This window comes from Alosa sapidissima, chromosome 13 (assembly GCF_018492685.1).
Source record: "Alosa sapidissima isolate fAloSap1 chromosome 13, fAloSap1.pri, whole genome shotgun sequence".
Classification (NCBI taxonomy): Eukaryota; Metazoa; Chordata; class Actinopteri; order Clupeiformes; family Clupeidae; genus Alosa; species Alosa sapidissima.
The window spans coordinates 7,394,217-7,414,541 of NC_055969.1; the positions used below are offsets into that span (position 1 = coordinate 7,394,217).

The 20,325-nt window shown below is 46.2% G+C and overlaps 1 protein-coding gene across 9 annotated transcripts; it reads left to right on the forward strand.

Moving 5' to 3' along the window:
* Nucleotides 1-143: 143 nt before the first annotated feature.
* On the forward strand, nucleotides 144-19,716 carry ubap2a (ubiquitin associated protein 2a). 9 transcript variants are annotated; one of them, XM_042060302.1, is made up of 28 exons: nucleotides 144-481; nucleotides 3,271-3,408; nucleotides 3,894-3,971; nucleotides 4,131-4,241; nucleotides 5,764-5,944; nucleotides 6,258-6,335; nucleotides 6,585-6,648; nucleotides 7,186-7,233; nucleotides 7,678-7,775; nucleotides 8,257-8,309; nucleotides 8,437-8,507; nucleotides 8,830-8,992; nucleotides 9,385-9,664; nucleotides 9,896-10,221; nucleotides 10,847-11,064; nucleotides 11,403-11,649; nucleotides 11,781-11,820; nucleotides 12,141-12,312; nucleotides 13,498-13,555; nucleotides 14,006-14,234; nucleotides 15,079-15,170; nucleotides 15,730-15,780; nucleotides 16,085-16,166; nucleotides 16,336-16,707; nucleotides 17,153-17,257; nucleotides 17,452-17,519; nucleotides 18,247-18,438; nucleotides 18,721-19,716. In XM_042060302.1, the coding sequence occupies exons 2-28, from the start codon at nucleotides 3,313-3,315 to the stop codon at nucleotides 18,814-18,816; spliced, it is 3,669 nt and encodes a 1,222-aa protein (XP_041916236.1). In that variant the 5' UTR covers nucleotides 144-481; nucleotides 3,271-3,312; the 3' UTR covers nucleotides 18,817-19,716. The 9 variants fall into 9 exon arrangements, with proteins under 9 accessions (XP_041916236.1, XP_041916239.1, XP_041916240.1 ...); XM_042060305.1 differs by having other exon boundaries at nucleotides 145-481; nucleotides 14,009-14,234; XM_042060306.1 differs by having other exon boundaries at nucleotides 145-481; nucleotides 5,764-5,938.
* Nucleotides 19,717-20,325: the final 609 nt, after the last annotated feature.

Here is a 20,325-nt window from a genome sequence, read left to right on the forward strand (position 1 = left end):
TACTTGTGTTTTATTGCATCGTATATGGGAATGAAGGACACGAATTGTTTTACATTTATACATCATTATATTTCCTTAAGCACTAGAGGGCACCCGGGAGTCTTTTTCTACTGTGTACCCGGATTCATTGAGTTGTGGAATGCGCATTTCCATCATACAAGATTTGCCTGTGATCCAAAAATATAACAACTCTCCTTGGACTCGATATTGCATTCTAAAGGAAAACACGTGTTAACACTTCGAATCGATGTTTAGACGAGACATGAGTAGCCGTAACGTCTGATGGGTACCAGCCATATCAGACATATTTGTTTAGGTGCTATTTTCCATTAGAATTCTTGTGTTGTTATTTTCTGGGTTATGAGCGTGCGCGCGTGCGTGGATTGGTGTATTCTTCTCGCGGATCCAGGGAAAGCAGTAACGGTGGCGCGGTGAGTCACGTGATCGCATCTGCTGCTGGCTGAGTGAAGCGTGTTAGCAGGTAATAAAAAACAAATCCTATCTATAAACATAAACTTGGCTTGGATGATATAATTAACCGAATTAATTCTCTTCTGATATGTTAAGTCGTTAAACATCATCATTTGTAGTTGATTAAAACATGTTCTTCTCCTCGGTTTTGTTATGCAACTGTTGGCTTGTTCCCCGGTAAGCTAGCTAGATAGGGCAGCTAGCTAGCAAACGTCGGAGTGAGATTTTAGCTATGCTCTGTGGCCATTTTTTCAGCAAAATACGTTGTTTGCTCGACCCTCCGTGGCTCTACGTTGCCTTTTACTCTTAGTGTCCTTCCTATTTCTTGATTTTCTCAGTAAACATGGACCAACACAAATTATTTTACACGCGTAGTTTACACAAGGACGCCGGGCGGTCGTGTATTTGTTAGCTTGGTATGTAGCTATCTAGCTAGCAATGCTACAACAATTGAACAGAGGAAATAAGTCAGACCAGCTAGCCAGCTAACACTAGCTAGGACAAAGAGATTCGACCATATAGCTTTGGCAATGCAATGCAAGTGATGTGGGTCTGACGGTTTTGTTGTTATTGCGAAACATCGTCTGATCAGAATTTTTCGAAGAGGAGAATAACCCACTAGATTGGCAACGATAGCAGCCTTTATTCAGAAAGGTAACTTGTATTGTCGCTTGTGCTTTGTTATATTAACGTAATATCAATATTTACTTTTGAAGTGTTCCACTTATCCTACTAAGTACCTAATCTTTCTCCAGTAACATTAGCTAGCGACGTACCGTTGCCAACGTTTCAATTTAAATAGTGTATAACTGACATGTTAGCCATGAAGACTTCTCAAGACTCTGAAATCAGAAGTAAATCGTATTAATTGTAACGTTACATTCTTACGTGATCGACGCAAAGCGTAAGTGGCAAACTGATGTTTGTTAGCTAATGATGTAAGGTTTGCGACTCTCTCGTTTAATCCTGCCACTAACTAAAGAGAGCAGTAGCGTTACTGCTACAATCTCAAAATAATGTATAACAATTTCTTGTATTATGTCGGGTATTCTGTTGCCACATCGATCGTTGACTGTGCCACCAGTTAAAGGGTTCTTTGACCCGCATTTTTTATATTGTAAATCGTTCTTGGTAGGTGAGTATGTATTGGATTTTTATTTAACAGAATGTGCATGCATGGGCGTTTAACAGCTTGCGACTCCTAAATGTATCGAAATGTAAATCGCTACAGTAGAGAACGGATTTGCTCGATGCTGTGAACGCACCACGATAGAGCTAGCACCATTTGGTGACAAATAAGCCAATGACATAGAAGGTCTTAAGGAAACGTCATTAGCGGTCGACGTCAGTGTTGAAGCGACTGCTTTGTTTTTTTCTCTCCCTTCTCTCCTTTTTGTTTGAAAAGACCACTTGTTTTCCTCGAATCACCCTCACCCATCTTACCACTGTCGCCCGTAATAAAATGTGAGTGTCTTTACGACCGTCTCTTCCGCTGCAAAGAACGACGAACGAATGTATTCCTCCTGGGTTATTTTGTGGTTTTGCAATCACGGGAATAATATGCAAACGCGTTGTCTTGTATGTTTTGCCTAATTTATCAACACTTGACCGATTGGTAGTACGTGATACGACGGAATCATCGCAGTCAGCCTGCAGCCTCTCTTTTGACGCATATTACATATATTTAATCGGATTTTTTTTATTTCCAATATTGATTGTTGGGGCGACACCAGATTTCACACAGCCTGTAAGCTTGAAATTTACTGACTGTAAGCGAAGACAATTCTAGTGTCCTCTTATAAGAGTGAAGTGTCGAATTAACCTAGATCCTGCAGGTACTGTAAACAAGGCTGTGCTATCTTTACCCCAGTCTTAAAAGTAGGAAATGTTCCATTTACGGCCTAAAGTCATTTGGACATTGTAATGTTATTACAATGTTACCTTTATATGAAGGTTATTTACACAGATTACTTTGGCACATACCAGCAGTAGCAGAACAATAACAGTACATCTGTAGTGAGGTTTTCTGTGCAGACCCCCCCCCCCCCCCCCTCTATGCTTAAAATATCTGTGAATTAAATCCATATCTATATCCTACATTTGAAACAATAGTAATTTGATCAGTTCTCAATCTGGACAGACAACGTTGTATGAACTCCTGCTGTGTTTTGCTTTACTCTGGCCAACGTTTCGCTGAACTCCAGTTGGAAACGTGTGGAAATGCTGTTACAGCTGGGAATGAGCGTGATGTCTTTTGTTCTGCTGTGTGGGATTTGGTTGTTTTATGCATTTGGCAGGAGAGGGATTTGTGTTGAGTGTAACAATGATGAGGGTGTGGGGCAGTGGGCTAGTGGTATGTTTGGGAGTGTGTTGTGAGGACACAGGGGGGCACAGTTGGGACATGTAAGTGGACACCAGGGCAGATGATCCCAGGCCTACATTTATGCTGGACAACTGATAAAGTGTGTGTGTGTAAGAAGGAGAGAGAGGGGGAAAGGGTGTGTGGAAGAGGTCTCTAACGGTCAGTGTTGCACAATCTAGTCCAACTGGGTTTATGACGGTGGGAATGTGATACCCCCGCTGTGTAAGTCTGTGTTTTTGTGCGTGTGGTTTCATTCAGCGCCTCAAAAACAGCCAGAGGAAATTGCTTTAAAGAAGATCAGTCAATACTTGGAGAATCTGTCCTGGTATTTACATTAAGGAGGAAATGTTCCACTTAAGGCACTAGATGATCTCAGTCTTCCTCCCTCATGAGTGAGATTCTGACGTTGCCTTTCTGTCTTTGTTCTTCTCTTCCAGATTTTTCTATTTTGTACATACATTGTTTTGTATATACTGTATATGATGACTTCATTAGGCAGCGACCGAGCCCGGGGCTCTCGGGACAAGGTGCTGCCTGCAACCACACAGAACTCTCAGCCACAGAAACAGCCACAGGTAAGTCCAGAAGCCCACTCCAAGTACACACACACACACACACACACACACACACACACACAAACTTACACACACACACAGCTAATGTAGTAGCCAAAGGGGAGTCCATGACAGACATCCATCAGTCATACATTGAGCAAAACTGTATCAGTGAGGTTGAACTATATTTTAAAGACACTGTTATGACACACACACAGAGAGAGAGAGAGAGAGAGAGAGAGCAAGCCATGTAAGCTGTTACTGTTACAGGTGCTCACCTCCAGCCACAGAAACTCCCACAGTTGAGTCAACCAGCTGGCACACCACACTCGCTCAAAACACACATCCACAGAAACGGTCATGGGTGAGGCATCACATACGCACTTGTCTCCTACACTGATGCCAGTGAATGAGTCTCTCCAACTGGGGGGCGGGAGCACAAAATAGATATAAATCTCTGTGTGTAACATCCATGCTGATGCACTCTGTGTCACTGCTTGTTGCAGGCAACAGCCGAACAGATCCGACTTGCCCAGATGATCTACGATAAGAATGATGCAGACTTTGAAGACAAAGTCAAACAGGTCAGAAAGAGCATGCACCACACTGATGAGAAGGTTTTTCCATTGGATTTGAAAAACTTAATAGAAGTTCACATTTAATTCATGCCATATAATAATGTCCGGTCATCACCACTTTTATGTAAATATTGTATTAATCTGTGTTTGTTGTTGTGTGCACAGCTGATGGAAGTGACCGGGAAGAACCAGGATGAGTGCATGGTGGCACTGCACGACTGCAATGAGGATGTGAACCGAGCCATCAACTTCCTGCTGGAAGGGACCTCGGACACGGTGAGGGAGAAACTGACCGTGAGATCCACTAGGGATCAGCAGAGACCATTTGGACGGATGTGAGAAGTTTGGGTGGGTATGGGGTGATGGAGCATGGGAGAGAGGACGGAGCAAGAGTTGGCAGTGTTTCCAGTAAAGATCTGTTTTCAAGGCCTCTCTGCTTAGACAAGGTTATACTCTGCATGTGCTGTGAGATCATGGCCTCCCAGACCTACTCTGCTCGCGCTCTCTCCCTCTCTCTGTGTCTGTCTGTTTATTTGTCTGTTCATCTGTCTGTGTGTGCTTGCTTATTTAGGGTGTGTGTGTGGGTGTGTGTAAACGTTTTTCACTGGAATATTTACAGACCAATCACCTAAACGTCTGCAGACATAAAGAATGAATGACTGGCAGTCAGAAGGAATCGGACAGTTCCAGGAAACTTCCAGAACTTTGTTGTTGTTGAATTTAGGCATATTGCAGCACAGATTAAGTAATAATGTACTTTTCTCCCACTGGCTCCACTTGTCAAAACAAATGAGACAGGCAGCAGTGATTTGTTTGTTGCTGGGGGTAGCAGAGTTTTATCAGAATAATCTGTCTGCAGGCCTTTTGCTCTTAATCCCTCTCCACACACACACACACACACACACACACACACACACACACACACACACACACACACACACCCCTTCCCCTTCCCCAGAATACTGCAGTAAGCTGAGCCATCACAGAAGGCTCAAGAGTCTAATTCATTGAAATGAGTGCTTTAATCAAAGTGTTATCGCCTCCTTATAGGCACTCATTAATATTTGCTGGCAGTCCCTGTCAGAGACCCGTGGTGGCTCCTGGCACCGGCACGTGGAGGATTTCGGCTAGGAGAGAGATAATGTTTTGAGTACAGGCGGACCAACAGGCGTCAGAGGGGTGTGTTCGAAAGACGCTTTACATAAGTCAAGTGACGACGCGCGTAGTGTCCGGTTCAGTTGCAGGGAGATGGCATCGCTCACTTTACTGTACCGTAACCTGAGGAACCTGCAGCAATAAATCCTGTCATCCGCTTTATTTTGTTTACGTGAGGCGGGGGGGGGGGGGGGTTGTGTTTATGTTTTCTTGGAAAACTCTAAATAGAAAGTGGGTTGGTGCTGTCTCTTAGTGTAATCTTGCAGTGCTTACAGTCAAAACAGCTTGGCATCAAACAGTAAACACACATTAAAGACTTAAAATCTCACGCAGTTCACATAGTTAAAGTTGCCAGGGGCATTGTTTGGCAAGTTATTGTACCTGTATCTTAAATGGTTATTAACAATATTTGGCCATTTTACATGAACTACTCAGAGAATGCTTGTGTGTGTCTGATGGCTGTAGCCTTTGAGCTTCCTTTATACTGTATGTCTGAGTCTCTGAATGAGTTTGCATGACAATTGGCTGTTGAATAGACTGCGCTCTTTGGTTTTGTATGCGTGCCAGACCCCTGTGTGTGAGAGTGTACAGGATGGATGTGTGGATATGTGCATCTGAATGGCGTTTGTCTTGTCTCCTGCAGACCTCCTCTTGGGAGACGGTAGGGAAGAAGAAAGTGGGGAAAGACAGCAGCTCCTCAGAGAGCAAGGAGAACCGTGAGAACCGCGAGAACCGGGACAAGCGCGGAGAGCGAGAGGGCAGCCGCGGACGCGGCGGGGCCAGCAAGAAGGGCCGGGGAGGCAGCCGCAGCCGGCCCGGTGAGGGTGTGTGTGCGTCCTGGAATGTGTGTGTGTATGTGCGCGTGTGTGTGTGTGAAAGTAAAGTGGTAAACATCAAGAGATCCTACAGGGTTGAAGGCCTGTGTCCTCAGTTCTAGAGTTGTGGGAAGCCCAGGCTGTCTTCCAGAGGGTGAAACTGCATTGGAAGTCTCCAATGTTGTCTTTAAATGTGAGTTGTTTAGTTAAAATGTCTGCAGTATGATGCATTTTGTTTAAAAGTCTCACTTCCCTTCTACCCTTTCTGTTCCCCTTTCTTTACCTTCTTTGTCTTCCTTTATGTTCCTTCTCTCTCTCTCAGTGCGAGCAGAGGAGAATGGGGTGGACGCTGCTCACGTGGAAAGAGGTGCTGACCGTGGGCGCAGGGGAAGAGGACGGGGTAATCAAAACACATTCAACACACACACACACACACACACTCATCTGAAATGCTCCATACACAAACACAGCCATGCCTTGGACATGCATGCATAGGACAACACAAACCAGACAACAACATATGTCACCACATTCATGACCTACAGTCCCACACTCACAAAGGAATGCCACAGCTGCCCACATGCCTGTTGTGCCAAATGGTAACTGTGTGTGTTTGTGTGTGTGCGTGTGTGTGCGTGTGCGTGCGCAGTGTCAGGAAGCAGGGGAAGAGGCAGAGCCCCAGGGACCAGCCGGTTTACAGCACAGGGAATGGGGTGGGTATATATCCTGCTCTGGCATAGCAGTGTTTCCCGCAGTGCTATACAGTTTAGGCGACTGCCTAAGCAAAACACACCTCCCGCCTTAACAGCGTTAAGATGATGAATAATAATTGTGTAATTTCATAGCTCTTTCAATGCAGAGCTATTCGCATCTTTATGCAGCCTATTCTTTCTCTCCTTCTCTCTCCTTCTCTCTCCTAACGGACATAACCCATATATCCAAACACTTACAATCATGCAAGCAAGGACTGTTGGCACATAGTAGATGACTGGCTAAATTGCTATTAAATCCAGTTAGTATCATTAGCACGCTGCGCAAATTTGTTTAAAACTGTTGCATTGAATGCAAATTGTTAAGTTCTTATCATCGAAATCCTGTTGTGAATGGAAAAGTATTTTCCAAGACTCAAAGGGGTTTATTCCAAGGAGAAAAATTATTAGTTTGAAACTTGAACACACATGGGGAAACAGTCCAACTAGTAGACTATGATAAGCTATCCAATTAGGCTACTTTGCTTATAATATTTCCAGGCTTCAACCAGTGCTGCTGACAGCTGAAGCAGCAAGAGACAGAAAGAGGTAGGCTAGCGCTGTTGGAGCCTAATATAATAGTAACACTACCTATGATATCTGCATAATGTGTGCTGTCATGAATAAATAATCTATATATATATAAATAATATACATACATACATACACACACATACATAACATACAACACATATGTATATGATGCTATACATATATGTTGTATATCAGAGACCACCCTATAACTAACAAATTTCCTGCGGGAAACACTGCATAGTGGTGTCAGTACACAATTGTGTCCAAATCGAATCTCTTGGTGGTAATTACACTCCAATTCACAGCTAATGACTTAATAATACCAATATGAAGTTGCACTTTGTGCCAAATTGCTTTATGGATTTGTTTTCTTTCGATCACTGATGATAAATGCTAATGGCTGAGCAGTAATATCTGCTGTGCATAACCTGGGTGCTCCCTTTCCTCCTCACATTTCAGGACCTTCAACCCTGCGGACTACACCACAGAGCAAGGATCGGGTGGCGCACACACGGAGAACTGGGAGACAGGGGCCAATGACACCGCAGATGGGCCAGGTGGGGGATCTAGGCCATCTCAGTGATTGTATTTGAGTTGAACTGTTGTTGTTTTTAAGCTGTCGGACTGGTATTATGCAATTTCATAACTTGTCTGTAAGCATCAGGTAATTTGACTAGGGTTTAGTTGGATTTAAGCTGACAGATGTACCATTTTGACCTACCTTAACTTTTTCTATTTGGTTTGGTTGAATTGGTTTATATTGGGCTTTTTGTATTTTTAATATTCTGTCATTCTCTGTCTCTCGCTCTCTCTCGCTCTCTCTCTCTCTCTCTCTCTCTCTCTCTCTCTCTCTCTCTCTCTCTCTCTCTCTTTTTCATTCTTTCTCTCTCTCTCTATCTATCTATCTCTCTCTCTCTCTCTCTCTCTCTCTCTCTCTCTCTCTCTCTCTCTCTCTCTCTCTCTCTCTCTCTCTCTCTCTTTTTCTTTCTCTCTCTCTCTCTCTCTCTCTCTCTCTCTCTCTCTCTCTCCCCCTCTCAGTGGCTTGGAGGGGCCCTCTGGAGGACTGGTCCGCTGAGGACTGGAGTGAGGATGTAAGTGTGAGCTCCTACACACAGATTGTGTGACAATGTATTATGAGAAGTGTGTGTCTGTGGTGATGGCGACTATTTGGCCCCAAAGCTCACAGTTTGTCTCCCTCCCTCCTTCTGCTCCCCAAAGCTCTCCGAGACCAAAGTGTTCACCGCCTCTTGTCCACCTGCTACGGAGAACCACGTCACACCTGGCCAAAGGTGAGAGACTAGCACGGTGCCATATCACACCAATACACAATCCGACAACTCTGGAGACTGCGGTCATTTTCATCATGTCAGGACAGCATGGAGTGATGTACAAAAGCCACATTGGTCATCGTCTCGATGATAGTCCAGGGTGTTTTCTGTGTGTGTCGGGTGTCAAAACCCACAAGGTGGTGATTATGTGTTTTTGAGGTGGTGTTTTTTGCACTCTGTGTGTCTAGAAGGAAAATGGGAACTCATTGTAAGATGCTGTTTATGTGTTTGTTTTGTCTGTTGGAGACTCATGAAGATTTATTTTTCTTGTGTGTGTGTGTAGTCTGGACTTGGCCTCTCTGCTGCAGAAGCCGGCGGCCAGGGAGGAAGTGGGTGGGGCCCTGAAGGCGCCTTCCCACAGCCTGGTGTTCACCAACTCCCACCACCACACTACCCGCAACGGGGGCACTACACCGGGCACTGCCAGTTACGCACACGCCACCCTGGTGAGATCCCAGCCTCTCTGTACAGGCTATCAGCATCTCTGTGAACACTAAAGAGTTAAAAGTGTACCGTAGGCTTTTGCATGAATGAACTTCCAAAAATACAAAGCGTTTCTTATGTATGACACAAGGGAAGGTTACTTTTATTTGAACACCACCATTATGATATGAAGGTTTTATTTTATTACAATGTTTTTTTTTATTATCTTGACATTTTATGTTTAAATGGTGTTTCAGCTATTGGAAGCACACCATTTATTACCCGACCTTCAGTATGGCAAAAAAGGAAATGAATTTAGTGCCAAAAAAGAAATGATGTGATACTTGATGAAGTAAATGTTTTTTTTTTTTTCAAAATGCCATCTCTTTCCCTGTCTGTGTCCCTGTGTGTGCAGTCGTCTGTGCTGGGCTCTGGTTTCGGCGAGCTGGGCGGCCCCAAGCTGGGTCAGTCTGCCGGAGCTCAGATCCTGGAGCAGCTGAAGGGACCAGGCCTGGGGCCGCTGCCCACCCAGCCCCCCAGCAGCACGGGGCCCAGCCACGCCCCTGTGGTGGGCGGCCTGGGGGGATCGGCGGCGCCGGCCGCGCCTCCCTCCTCGTCCACCCCTGCTCCATCGTCATGGGACATGAAGCCACCTGTGACGCAGAGCTCCATGCCCATGCCCTCGCAGTTCAGCCGTGAGTCTCCGACACCATGCACACACTCATTCACACACGCTAATGCTTTGCTCACAGCATACTATTGTGTCATACAGATGAGCATTTCTGCAATTGTGTAACTTCTACAGGCAGACAGACAGACATTCACGCTTATGCACACTAATACAAATGCGAAGACACATACTCTAACTGCTCTGCCCATATAGGCTAACCCTATGTGTTTGTTTGTTTGTTTGTGTGTGTGTCCAGGTGAGTTTAAGCTGCAGCCGGAGCCGTCTCTGGTGCTGAGCCAGCTGGCGCAGAGGCAGACGCCCGGCGCCCTGAGCCACGCCAGCCCCCTCCCCCTGGCCCGGCAGCAGCAGCAGCAGCAGCAGCCCCCTAGTCCCCCGCTGGCCACCTCTGCCCCCAGCGGCGCCCTGGAGCCCTTCCCCAAGCCGCAGGAGCCCTCGCTGCAGCGCGACGGCCCCTCCTTAGCCGCCGTGCAGCAGCAGCAGTCTGACGCACAGGCCGTGGCCAACGCACAACAGCAGAGGCAGATGAAGACGCAGAAACGCAGGATACCTCCCTCTTCCAAGGTCAGTCGAACCTCCACCTTTTAGTCTTTCTGTTTCTTTGCCACGTTCCTTTTCTTCTCATTCAAGGTAATCTGACTTTGCATGACCTTTGTGTATATGTGGCACCATGGTAGTTCAGTACAGCCTCTAGAAAGTAGGCCACGGAAGTGACAAAAATGAAATCCGACTTACAGCTACCCTCCTTCCCTGTCCTTTTCTCATCCGCGCCAAATTAAAAAAAATATTAAGTTTGGCAACTTAAGGTGTCCAAATGCCCACGGGGACCCGGGTTCGAGTCTGACCCGAATCATTTCCCGATCCAATCACATCTCTCTCTGCCCCTTGCTTCCTGTCGACCTCTTCACTGTAAGGCAAAAAAAGCCTCACGTCTTGCCACACGGTTTCCTGTATGAGACATCATGCGGTCGTGAACAGAGAAAAGAACGAGACAGAATGAGTTTATACTGTTTGAAGACACTCAGCACCTTTCCGAAATGAGTCAGTGGAGACATGAGGAAAGCACAATACTGCACTTCTGCTGTACTGCTGAACTTGCACTAGTGCAAAGATCAAGCAAAGCAGTTCCTCCTGGTAAAGGTCTCAACACAGAATGTGTGTGCGTGTGTGTGTGTGTGTGCACGCGTAGATCCCCTCGTCTGCAGTGGAGATGCCGGGCTCAGCAGACGTGCCGGGGCTGAACGTGCAGTTCGGAGCACTGGACTTTGGCTCGGAGTCGGCCCTGCCGGACTTCAGCGCGCCTGAGTCCTGCGCCAACAGCAGCAGCACCAACAGCAGCAGCGAGGCACCCAGAGACCCTCCTGCTGTCAGTCAAACACAAAGCAGCCTCTACTCCAAACCTATCAGGTCAGACACATACATACATACATACATACATACACACACACACACACAAAAACACACACACAAACACACACACACACGCACATTTGTACTCTCACTATACACTCATATTATTGTGTTTGAAAACCATCGTGGTAGGTAACTCCCTACATAGTTTGTGTGTGTTTTTGTAAGTCTGTGCAGAGGGTGAAGAGTGCTGGGTGCTGTACTTCCTCATTTGTGGTCATGAGGGGTTAGTCACTGAGTTTGAGCTTACATATGTGACTGTGGTCTGGAGGGCTAATCAGAGCTCAGTGATGGGTGAGGTGGCTAACCTGTGACCTCCTTCTCCCCATGCGCAGTGAGTCTCTGACCAACCCGGTTCCCCTGCTGCTGCCCCTGTCCTCCACGGACAGTATCTACCCCTCGGCCTCCGTGCCCCTGCCCAGCCTGGCGCCCTCGCTCAGCACCCCCAGCACGGTGCCCATGCCCTCCACCACCCCCTCCTCTTCCTCCGTCTCCTCGGCGGCCAGCAGCTTCGACTGTGCCGTAGCCCCGCACTCGCGGCTCGCTTTCTCCCAGAGCAAAGATGCCCCTGGCCCTGTCACGGTGAGTACTGATTGGTTCCTCGTCATCCCTGGCATGGTATCAGCCAGTATGATTGGTCAGTTAATATCTAGATGTAGTTGTCCTGTGTGTTGCCTGTTTGTAATGTCAGTGTGTTTTTTTCTTTCATGTAGAACGGTTATAACGGTGTGAGGACATCTGCTGCTCTTGACTGTAAGTATAATACACAATTTAGCCACATCAGTGACATTAATATGAAATATCACACAAATAAGGAAATGCTAGGCCCTTTACTGCATATCACTCAGGATAAGTCATGCACTTGCCAGACCAGCATCAATGGGCAAAGGAAGTAATTAACCACTACTTTGTTGCTCACTGCTTCTTGCATCCGTAGAAAAGCACTTGAGACAGCTCTGGTCCTCATTTCTCGGAACCGATAACAATCTCTCTCTCTCTCTCTCCCTTTCTCCCCCTCTATCTTTTTGTCTCTCTCTCTCTCTCTCTCTCTCTCTCCCTCCCTCCCTATACAGCCACATCCGCGTCCTCCACCCCTAAACCGGAGTCACCGTCTCTGGGCAATGCGGGCAGCGGGCCCCCCTCTGCCCCCTCGGCCATCCTGCCCCCTTCCGTGCCCCCTCACAGCACACCACTCTCCAGCCTGGCAGCCGAGCTCCCATCAGCCAGCCTGCCCCCTCTCAGCAGGTAACACACATTCCCACACAGAATACTGCTGAATTCAACAAATGAACCAAATGAAATATATTTTGTCAAGAGGAAGCGTTGTGAATACTATTATAGAATATTGCATCACTCTGATTCATTTGTTTAAAGCTGCATTGTGTAATTTCTTGAGTTGATTCTTAGCAAAAATCTAATTTTTCCTTTTTCCAAAAATATGTGCTCATTCATGTATAATTACGTCCACCAACAAATGGTAGTATTCTCGTAAGTGTAGAATCTGCCATTTAGAATACAGGCGGGAGAGTCGCCCGTATAGCGGCAGCCATGTTTCGGCCTCCATCTTTAGAATACATTAGCCAAAGAGGGATATACCTGAAATTCTTGCACCACCTTTCGCGTTTGCCGTTCAGTTACTGAACGACACGAGTTGTGCTCGCTGCTGCCAGGAAACCCCTAACGTTGAATCACCTGATGATCCCCCCCCACTCTTTGTATGGAGATAGAAGACCACGTTAACGTTATCTTGAACTACATATCTTGTACAGTATTGTCAACTACTAGCACTGATTATTTGGAACCATTGCATTTCGTTTACAAAGTTGCTCGCTGAATATAAGCCAAAATTACAAATCCATAACGACATTATTCATCTTTCATGATTATATGACCGATAGTTTCACAGACTAAATTACTAAATGCAATTTACAATTATTATTCTAAAATAATCTCATTACGAGAATAAATACTCAATAGTTGTGTATGACATCTGTTAACCGCAGCTAGGACATTTATGGTGTGGCTTCCGTAGCTAGTAAGTCACGCTTGGAGTGGGGAGGGAGCTGGAGTCTGTTGCAATATACCATCTCACCGCTAGATGGGAGTATTTCCCCCAAGAATTAACCCAAGAAACAAAAAATGTCTCATCCTTTAATATTGTAGATGCATCAGTTGGAGTCCCTCACTGAGTAGCCACAGTCATAAGTAACAGTGTGAGTCTGCATAGAACGTACAAGCCGCTATTTGAGTGGTGCATTACACTCCTCAGACAGCTTGACTGCATATGGGCTTTGTTAGAACTCCAAACTAGATTTCATGTCATTCAGGCAGAGTGTATAATCAGCTCATTGCTGCACACTTGTCAAGTGGGGCCCTTAATGCACTGGTGTGATTGGATGTCTTTGTGTGTATCTCTCTGCTTCTCATTAGTCATGTAAGCAGTGGCCACTCCTCGGTCTCAGCACTTGCTACCAGCTCTTCTCTCGCAGTAAGTGATCTTTAGCTGTCTGTCAGTCAGGCAGGCAAAACACACACACACACACACACGAGAGGGTTAGCCTATATGGGCAGAGCACACACACACACACACGAGAGGGTTAGCCTACATGGGCAGAGCGCGCACACACACACACACACACGAGAGGGTTAGCCTATATGAGTAGAGCTCTTAGAGTACACGCACACACACACACACACGAGAGGGTTGGCCTATATGAGTAGAACTCTTAGAGTACACGCGCACACACACACACACACACACACACACACGAGAGGGTTAACCTACATGGGCAGAGCACACACACACACACACACACACACATACACATACACATAAACATAAAAGAATGCTGGACATGATTTCCAACCCTTCATTATTAATGAAGACGTGTGAATATAAAGTTGTTAATAAATGGGCCTCTCCCTCTCCCTGCCCCAGCAGCACTCCAGTGTGGACAGCGTGAACTCGCTGGCTCCCCCCTCCTCTGTGGCGTACTCAGGGGTGCAGACAGCAGGCCTGCCCATCAGCGTCGGCGGCTCCGTGGGCATCGCCAGCAGCAGCGCCGGCCTGCACAGCTCCGGAGTGCTGGGCCTCACCGCCAACGGGACCACAACGAACGCCAACACGGCGTCGGCCATCAGGACCACACAGCTGCTGTCCTCCTCCAGTAAGTGTGGGCCAAGGCCCGCGTGTGGCCCGCGTCCAAAATAAAGGCCCCATATCTGATGCTTCAAGATATCTGACCTCAGCAGCCCATCAGATAACATCCCTTTTTTTCTGTGCTGCTGAAACAGTGTTGATTGACTGGCATTGCTTATGGCTCTGAGCAGCTTTGTTTCCAGTTTAATTTCAATTCAATTTATTGTGCTTATAGAGCGCCAAAACATTACACATGTATCATGGCGCTTTACAGAATGTAGGCAATCAGAGAAAAAAGTGATGGGTGAGGTGTATGGGTAACAGGGGCGAGGAAAAACTCCCTAGAATTGGAGATGCATATAGGAAGAAACCTTGAGCAGATCCACGACTAAAGGGCCTGACCTATCTGCCTAGGGTCAATACAGGACAGTAAGGTCTGTATACATGACATGCATATGATAGTCAGGTGTAGAGAATAAGACATGGTGTTAAAAGCACTTGAGCTGAAAGTTACAAGAGGTGGGATGATTTACGTATCCGGTATGATGATTCATTAATCCTGATTTAGTGACCGAAAGTTCAAATAGTCCAGCGGGGGATAATCACAGTCAGGACTGCACGAACACAGAGGTTTTTTTTTTTTTTTTTTAGTGCAAACACAGAACAGAGAGTTCTGAGTACGAGTTCTGAGTAGTTTGCTGAATCAAAACAACTATGGGTTTAGAATTACAGACTGCTTCTTCAAATTGTGAAATGACATGTCAGTGGACGTTTCAGATTATTTCTTGTCAGGTTTATTGATGTTCTCTGCTACCCCCCCCCCCCCCCCCCACCCCACCTACCTACCCTACTCCAATCTTCATCCCTGTCAGGTAAAGCTCCTCCTAACCTGTCTCAGGGGGTTCCTCCTCTTCTGCCCAACCAGTACATCATGGGTCCTGGAGGCCTCCTGCCAGCATACCCGGTAACTGTCACACACACACACACACACACACACACACAGCTCAAGGGCCATCCTCAGGTCAAGGTTGTTGAAGCTACAGACACTCATAAAAAATATATTGATGCAATATGCAGCTGGCCAATTATTTATAGCACCATGTTCTGTTGTGCCTGGATTTGTAAATCTACTATTTTAAATTGTTTCATAGAATTCATTGCAGGCCATTTGTATTTTAAATTCTCCAATTTTAAGCCCTTTTGTCTAACAGTCTGTATACTGATCTAAATGTTTTTTTTTTTTTTGTATGTGGATTGTCTCAGTGACGATAGACCACTTTTTTTTCTGTTAATCAATTTAAGTAGGTGTGAGTTCAATATGGCACACTAACACATTAGGCAATGTGTGAAAAGCATTGATTTAAGGACAGTTGCAGCATTTGTTTGTTCTAACTGTATTGATTTTGAGCCAGTTTGGTAAATGCATGTAGGCTCCTTCCACAAGTCTGTTTAAATGTGTTGTGTGGTGTGGTGGTGTGTTTCACGCCTCTTGTGTAACCGTCTGATTCTCCCACCGCCCACAGCAAATCTATGGATACGAAGACTTGCACATGCTGCAGTCTAGATTACCCATGGTGAGTCCTCCTTCAGCTTTTGGCCTCCTTGGCTGCTCTTTCTGTGCTGTCTGTCCAGCGCTGGATTCATCTTATTTCGCAACTGGAACGATTGAGTAACACTTGCTGGCACGTCATGTCCAAGCTCAAGCTCAGCTGGACACGGCCGTGCTAAAATTCTCTCCTGGGAGGTTTTGGCAATGCTTAGATTTCATCTTCTCTGTGTGTGTGTGTGTGTAGGGGCTGGTATGGTGGTGAAGTTGTGGGTGTAGAATGCAGGTTATGTTGGTGTCCATATCTGAGTATGTTTGTTTGCCCTCCTCAGGACTACTACGGAATCACATTCCCAGGCCCTGCGGCGGCTCTCTCCAGCAGAGACGGGGGCCTTGCCAACAACCCTTACTCAGGTACTCACAGCACCCTCACCCCACCCCCCATCAACTCCCCCTTTCTTTCTTTCTTTCTGCTCTCACTGATCTTTCTTTCTTTCTTTCTTTCTTTCTTTCTTTCTGCCTGCTCTCACAGATCTTTCTTTCTGTTCTCACTGATGGATTGTCCACGTCTTTCCTCCTGCAGGTGAAGTCACAAAGTTTGGGCGGGGCGACTCCACCTCCCCGGCGCCCCCTACCTCCCTGTCGGCTGCTCACCAGGCGCCCCCTCCCCAGGCCCCCCCGCAGGGCCAGAACGCCAGCGGCAGCGCTCCCCAGTCGCAGGGCCACCACGGCGCACAGCAGGCCTTCCTCAACCCTGCGCTGCCCCCAGGCTACAGCTACACGGGCCTGCCCTACTACCCCGGGATGCCCGGCGTGCCCAACGCCTTCCAGTACGGCCCCACTATGTTCGTGCCGCCGGCCTCAGCTAAGCAGCACGGTATGGGCCTGAGCAACGCCCCTCAAGCCACGCCATTCCAGCAGCCCAGCAGCTACGGCCAGCACACCTTTAGCTCAGGTAAGAAGCCTCGCACGCAGTCTCCCTTACCCACTCACCTTTACCTGTCTGTCTTTCACTCACTCACTCGCACTCTCTCTTACCCACTCACCTTTATCTCTCTCTCTCTCTCTCTCTCTCTCTCTCTCTCTCTCTCTCTCTCTCTCTCTCTCTCTCTCTTACACTCACACACTAGGACATTAACTTGATTAAGTAATGTAAGTATATGTACTGTTGCAGTAAGCTGTGAACTGTATTGAGTCTGAAATCCACATCACATATACATAGTTTATAGGTTGTGTCCTTATCTCACTTTGCACAGCCTGGAATTTGAACTAGACTATGCACTTGTGCTCCAGTGTTTTGTTTGCTTTTGGAAGGCTCTGTGGTGGTGTGGTGCTGTGCACTGGTGTGTGTGTGTGTGTGTGTGTGTGTGTGTAGCCCTCTCATTTGTTGACCGTTCCAGGGTACGACGACCTGACGCAGGGTCCGGCAGGAGCAGACTACAGCAAAGGCTACAGCAGCTCTTCCCAGTCACAGGCCAAATCTGCTGCCTCCGGCCCGGGGAAAGGTACATTATGCACACACACACACACACACACACACACACACACACACACACACACACACACACACACACACACACACATATCTCTATATATCTATATATATATATAGATATATAGATAGCAGTTTCTCACATACAAGATATGTATGTATGCATTGTTATGTTAAGTGGTAACATGATTGGCCATGTTTCTGCAGGTGTCTCTGTGACGTCTAGTAACTCCGGTGTGCCAGATATCAGTGGAACAGTTTACAATAAGACCCAGGTGAGCGACTGTGTGCAGACACTGTCTAGTAAATACTATCCGTCTCCTCAGTTCATGTCCTGTCATGTAAATGTGATTTACTTAATACTGTTTAATGCATTTCAATATATTTATAGATGGGGAAAGAAAGGCATCATGGTGTTTTACGTTAAACAAATCAGTACTGTTTGCTTGATCATGTCATGATTCATTTGCTTTATGAATTTTGACACTTTGACGCTATTGTCAGGATTACCCTAAAGGTTTCTTTATGAGACGAGCACAGAATTGAATTATCCATCAGAATCAAATTCACTGTTCATTTTGAGAGACTAAAGAATCTGGGTACTGACATTTTAGAAATCTTAGCAGATGCTTTTGTCCAAAGCTAATTATGTTGACATTAAAATTAACAGTTTAAAATAAAGTTCACATAAAAAAAATACAACTATTACAATTTAACAGAATAATAACAGTACCCATAAATGTATATAAACCATAACTCGGGTGGAAGGATTGCATTTTGTATCTCATTCTTACAATGAGGTAGCACAGAAGAAGAGTTGTGTCCTGTGTCCTACGTCATTTTGACGTCAAGGTGTCGCACTACCGGTCGGGTGCGTCGAGTATGTAGAACGCCTAGTGTTGATGGAAGGCTGAAGCAGCAGACGGATATTATTGGCCAATCCCTTGGGCACGGCCTTGTCACTGTTCCTGTACTAACACATTTCTCCCTCCATCTCTCCAGTCGTTTGATAAGCAGGGTTTCCATGCTGGTACCCCTCCCCCCTTCTCCCTGCCGTCTGCCCTGGGGGGCACTGGGCCGCTCACCCCTGGGGGGGCTCCGGGCTACGCCCCCGCCCCCTTCCTGCACATCCTGCCCCCCCATCAGCAGCCCCACTCCCAGCTCCTGCACCACCACCTGAGCCAGGACACACAGGTAACGAGAGACACACACACACACACACACACACACACACACACACACGTATTATATTTAGCACACGCACACACAATCCCTAGGTACTACTGTACTGAACAGACACATAACATGCATACCCAGACACATAGTCACACTGACACCTGGAATAGGACATGGGACAGCTTGAATAGGATATACAGCTGAAATACTATTTCCTATTGACACACTCTGTATATTGCATTGTCATGCTTGGTTGTGCCCCCTAAAGCTGAGAGTTGTGTTCTCTGTGTGTGTGTGCAGGGTGGTCCAAGCCAGAGGAGCCAGTCCAGCAGCATGCAGCAGAAGACACAGGTCAACAAGTCCAGTTACGGCAGCTCCCCTTACTGGGGCAACTAAGCGTGTGTGTGTGACCGTGCGTGTGTGAGTGAACAAGTGTGTGTGTGTGTGCGCACGTGTGTGCATTTGGGCACACACATGTGCTACCAGTCGCACAAGCCCACACCACGCCATGGCAACCAACCCACCCACCAACCTCCGTTAACTGATGGATGAGGTGGATAGACCATTTACATCATGACACACACGCATGCACGTGCGCACGCACATGCACATACACACACCCCACCCCACACTCAAAACAGATACATATATACACACTACCTTCTCCCTGTTGATCTCTCATCTCCCCCCTTTTCAAAGTTTTGGCTGTTGTATGTAAAATATATTTATGTACGTATTTATACAGTATGCTATGTATTGGTAGGATATGAAATGTGGTCATCTGCATTTTGTTTTTGAAGGATCTCTTTATTAATTTCCAAAATGGCTGAGATATACGCAAAAGTTGGTGCAGAGAATTTAAAGACAAAGAATACAAACAACTGGCTGAAACTTAAAAAACCGAAGGTGAATATACTTGAATCAGTGCTAGCATCATGAGAGACGGCAGTTATTTTTATTTTATTTTTTGTATACATACACAGAAATTCCGAATGACGGTGTACATTATCGCAGAGCATCATCTTATTGGTGAAGCCTTTTTTAAAGAACTCTTTTGTATTTTTTTTTTTTTGTCCCAGCCCCTTCCTTGTTTGACCTCCAAACTGTTTTCTATGGGAAGAGGGTGGAGTCTTGGCTCTCAAGGCCATGCTCAGCCCCAGAATTTGTCCTCTTGCCCTGATCCTCCTCCCTTGTCCAAATTGGCTGAACATGTAGTTGCAGTTTTAAGAATTCGTATCATTTTATCAAACTTTTTGGTTTTACCCTCGTCCAAATAAAACGAAAAACTGACCAGTACTTCAGTATCTTGTCATGCTTTGTCGCAATTCAGTATTTCATATAAAAAGACACTTGGTTCTTTAAAAGGTTTATTTCACAGGTTTAACATGCTCTTTTACAAAAGTTGATGTATCACTGTCTCAGTCCAAATCAGGTGAGATTAGCCGAGATCTACTGGCAACCCACCTCTCCACAACTGCTTTCACATAACTGACACCAGAATAGGTGCACATCTAGTTTCCACCAAGACAGTCACAGGAAAACTCCAGGCCCTGATCAGTTTGTGGACGGGGTTGAAAAGCTGGATACAATCACTGCAGGTCAGGTGGCATGCCTTTACATAGACTAGATGCCCACGCTAGAATAGAATTCTTAGTTTAGAGACTGCAGGCGCTTATCATTTGGGGTAATCTAAATCACTTGTTGCCACAATGCAGCACTAGGCATTTCAGCCCCGAGTTGGGTATTGTGATTCTGTGTATCTGCATACACCCATTTAATCATGCTCTGTACAGGTTAGAATTGGTGGATGGAAATTAAAATGTTGGCAGGATAGTGTGAGACACTGTCCTTTAGTTTCATCTGGACAAACTGAAGAGGCAGTAGAGGGTATTGGTATTTCAGTCA

Bases quoted from the DNA above. Each gene is read 5' to 3' on its own strand.
- ubap2a (XM_042060302.1), top strand. From the start codon at position 3,313: ATGATGACTTCATTAGGCAGCGACCGAGCCCGGGGCTCTCGGGACAAG. The intron at 8,310-8,436 runs GTAAGTGTGAGC...TGCTCCCCAAAG, and splicing joins CTGAGGACTGGAGTGAGGAT to CTCTCCGAGACCAAAGTGTT. The intron at 8,508-8,829 runs GTGAGAGACTAG...GTGTGTGTGTAG, and splicing joins CACGTCACACCTGGCCAAAG to TCTGGACTTGGCCTCTCTGC.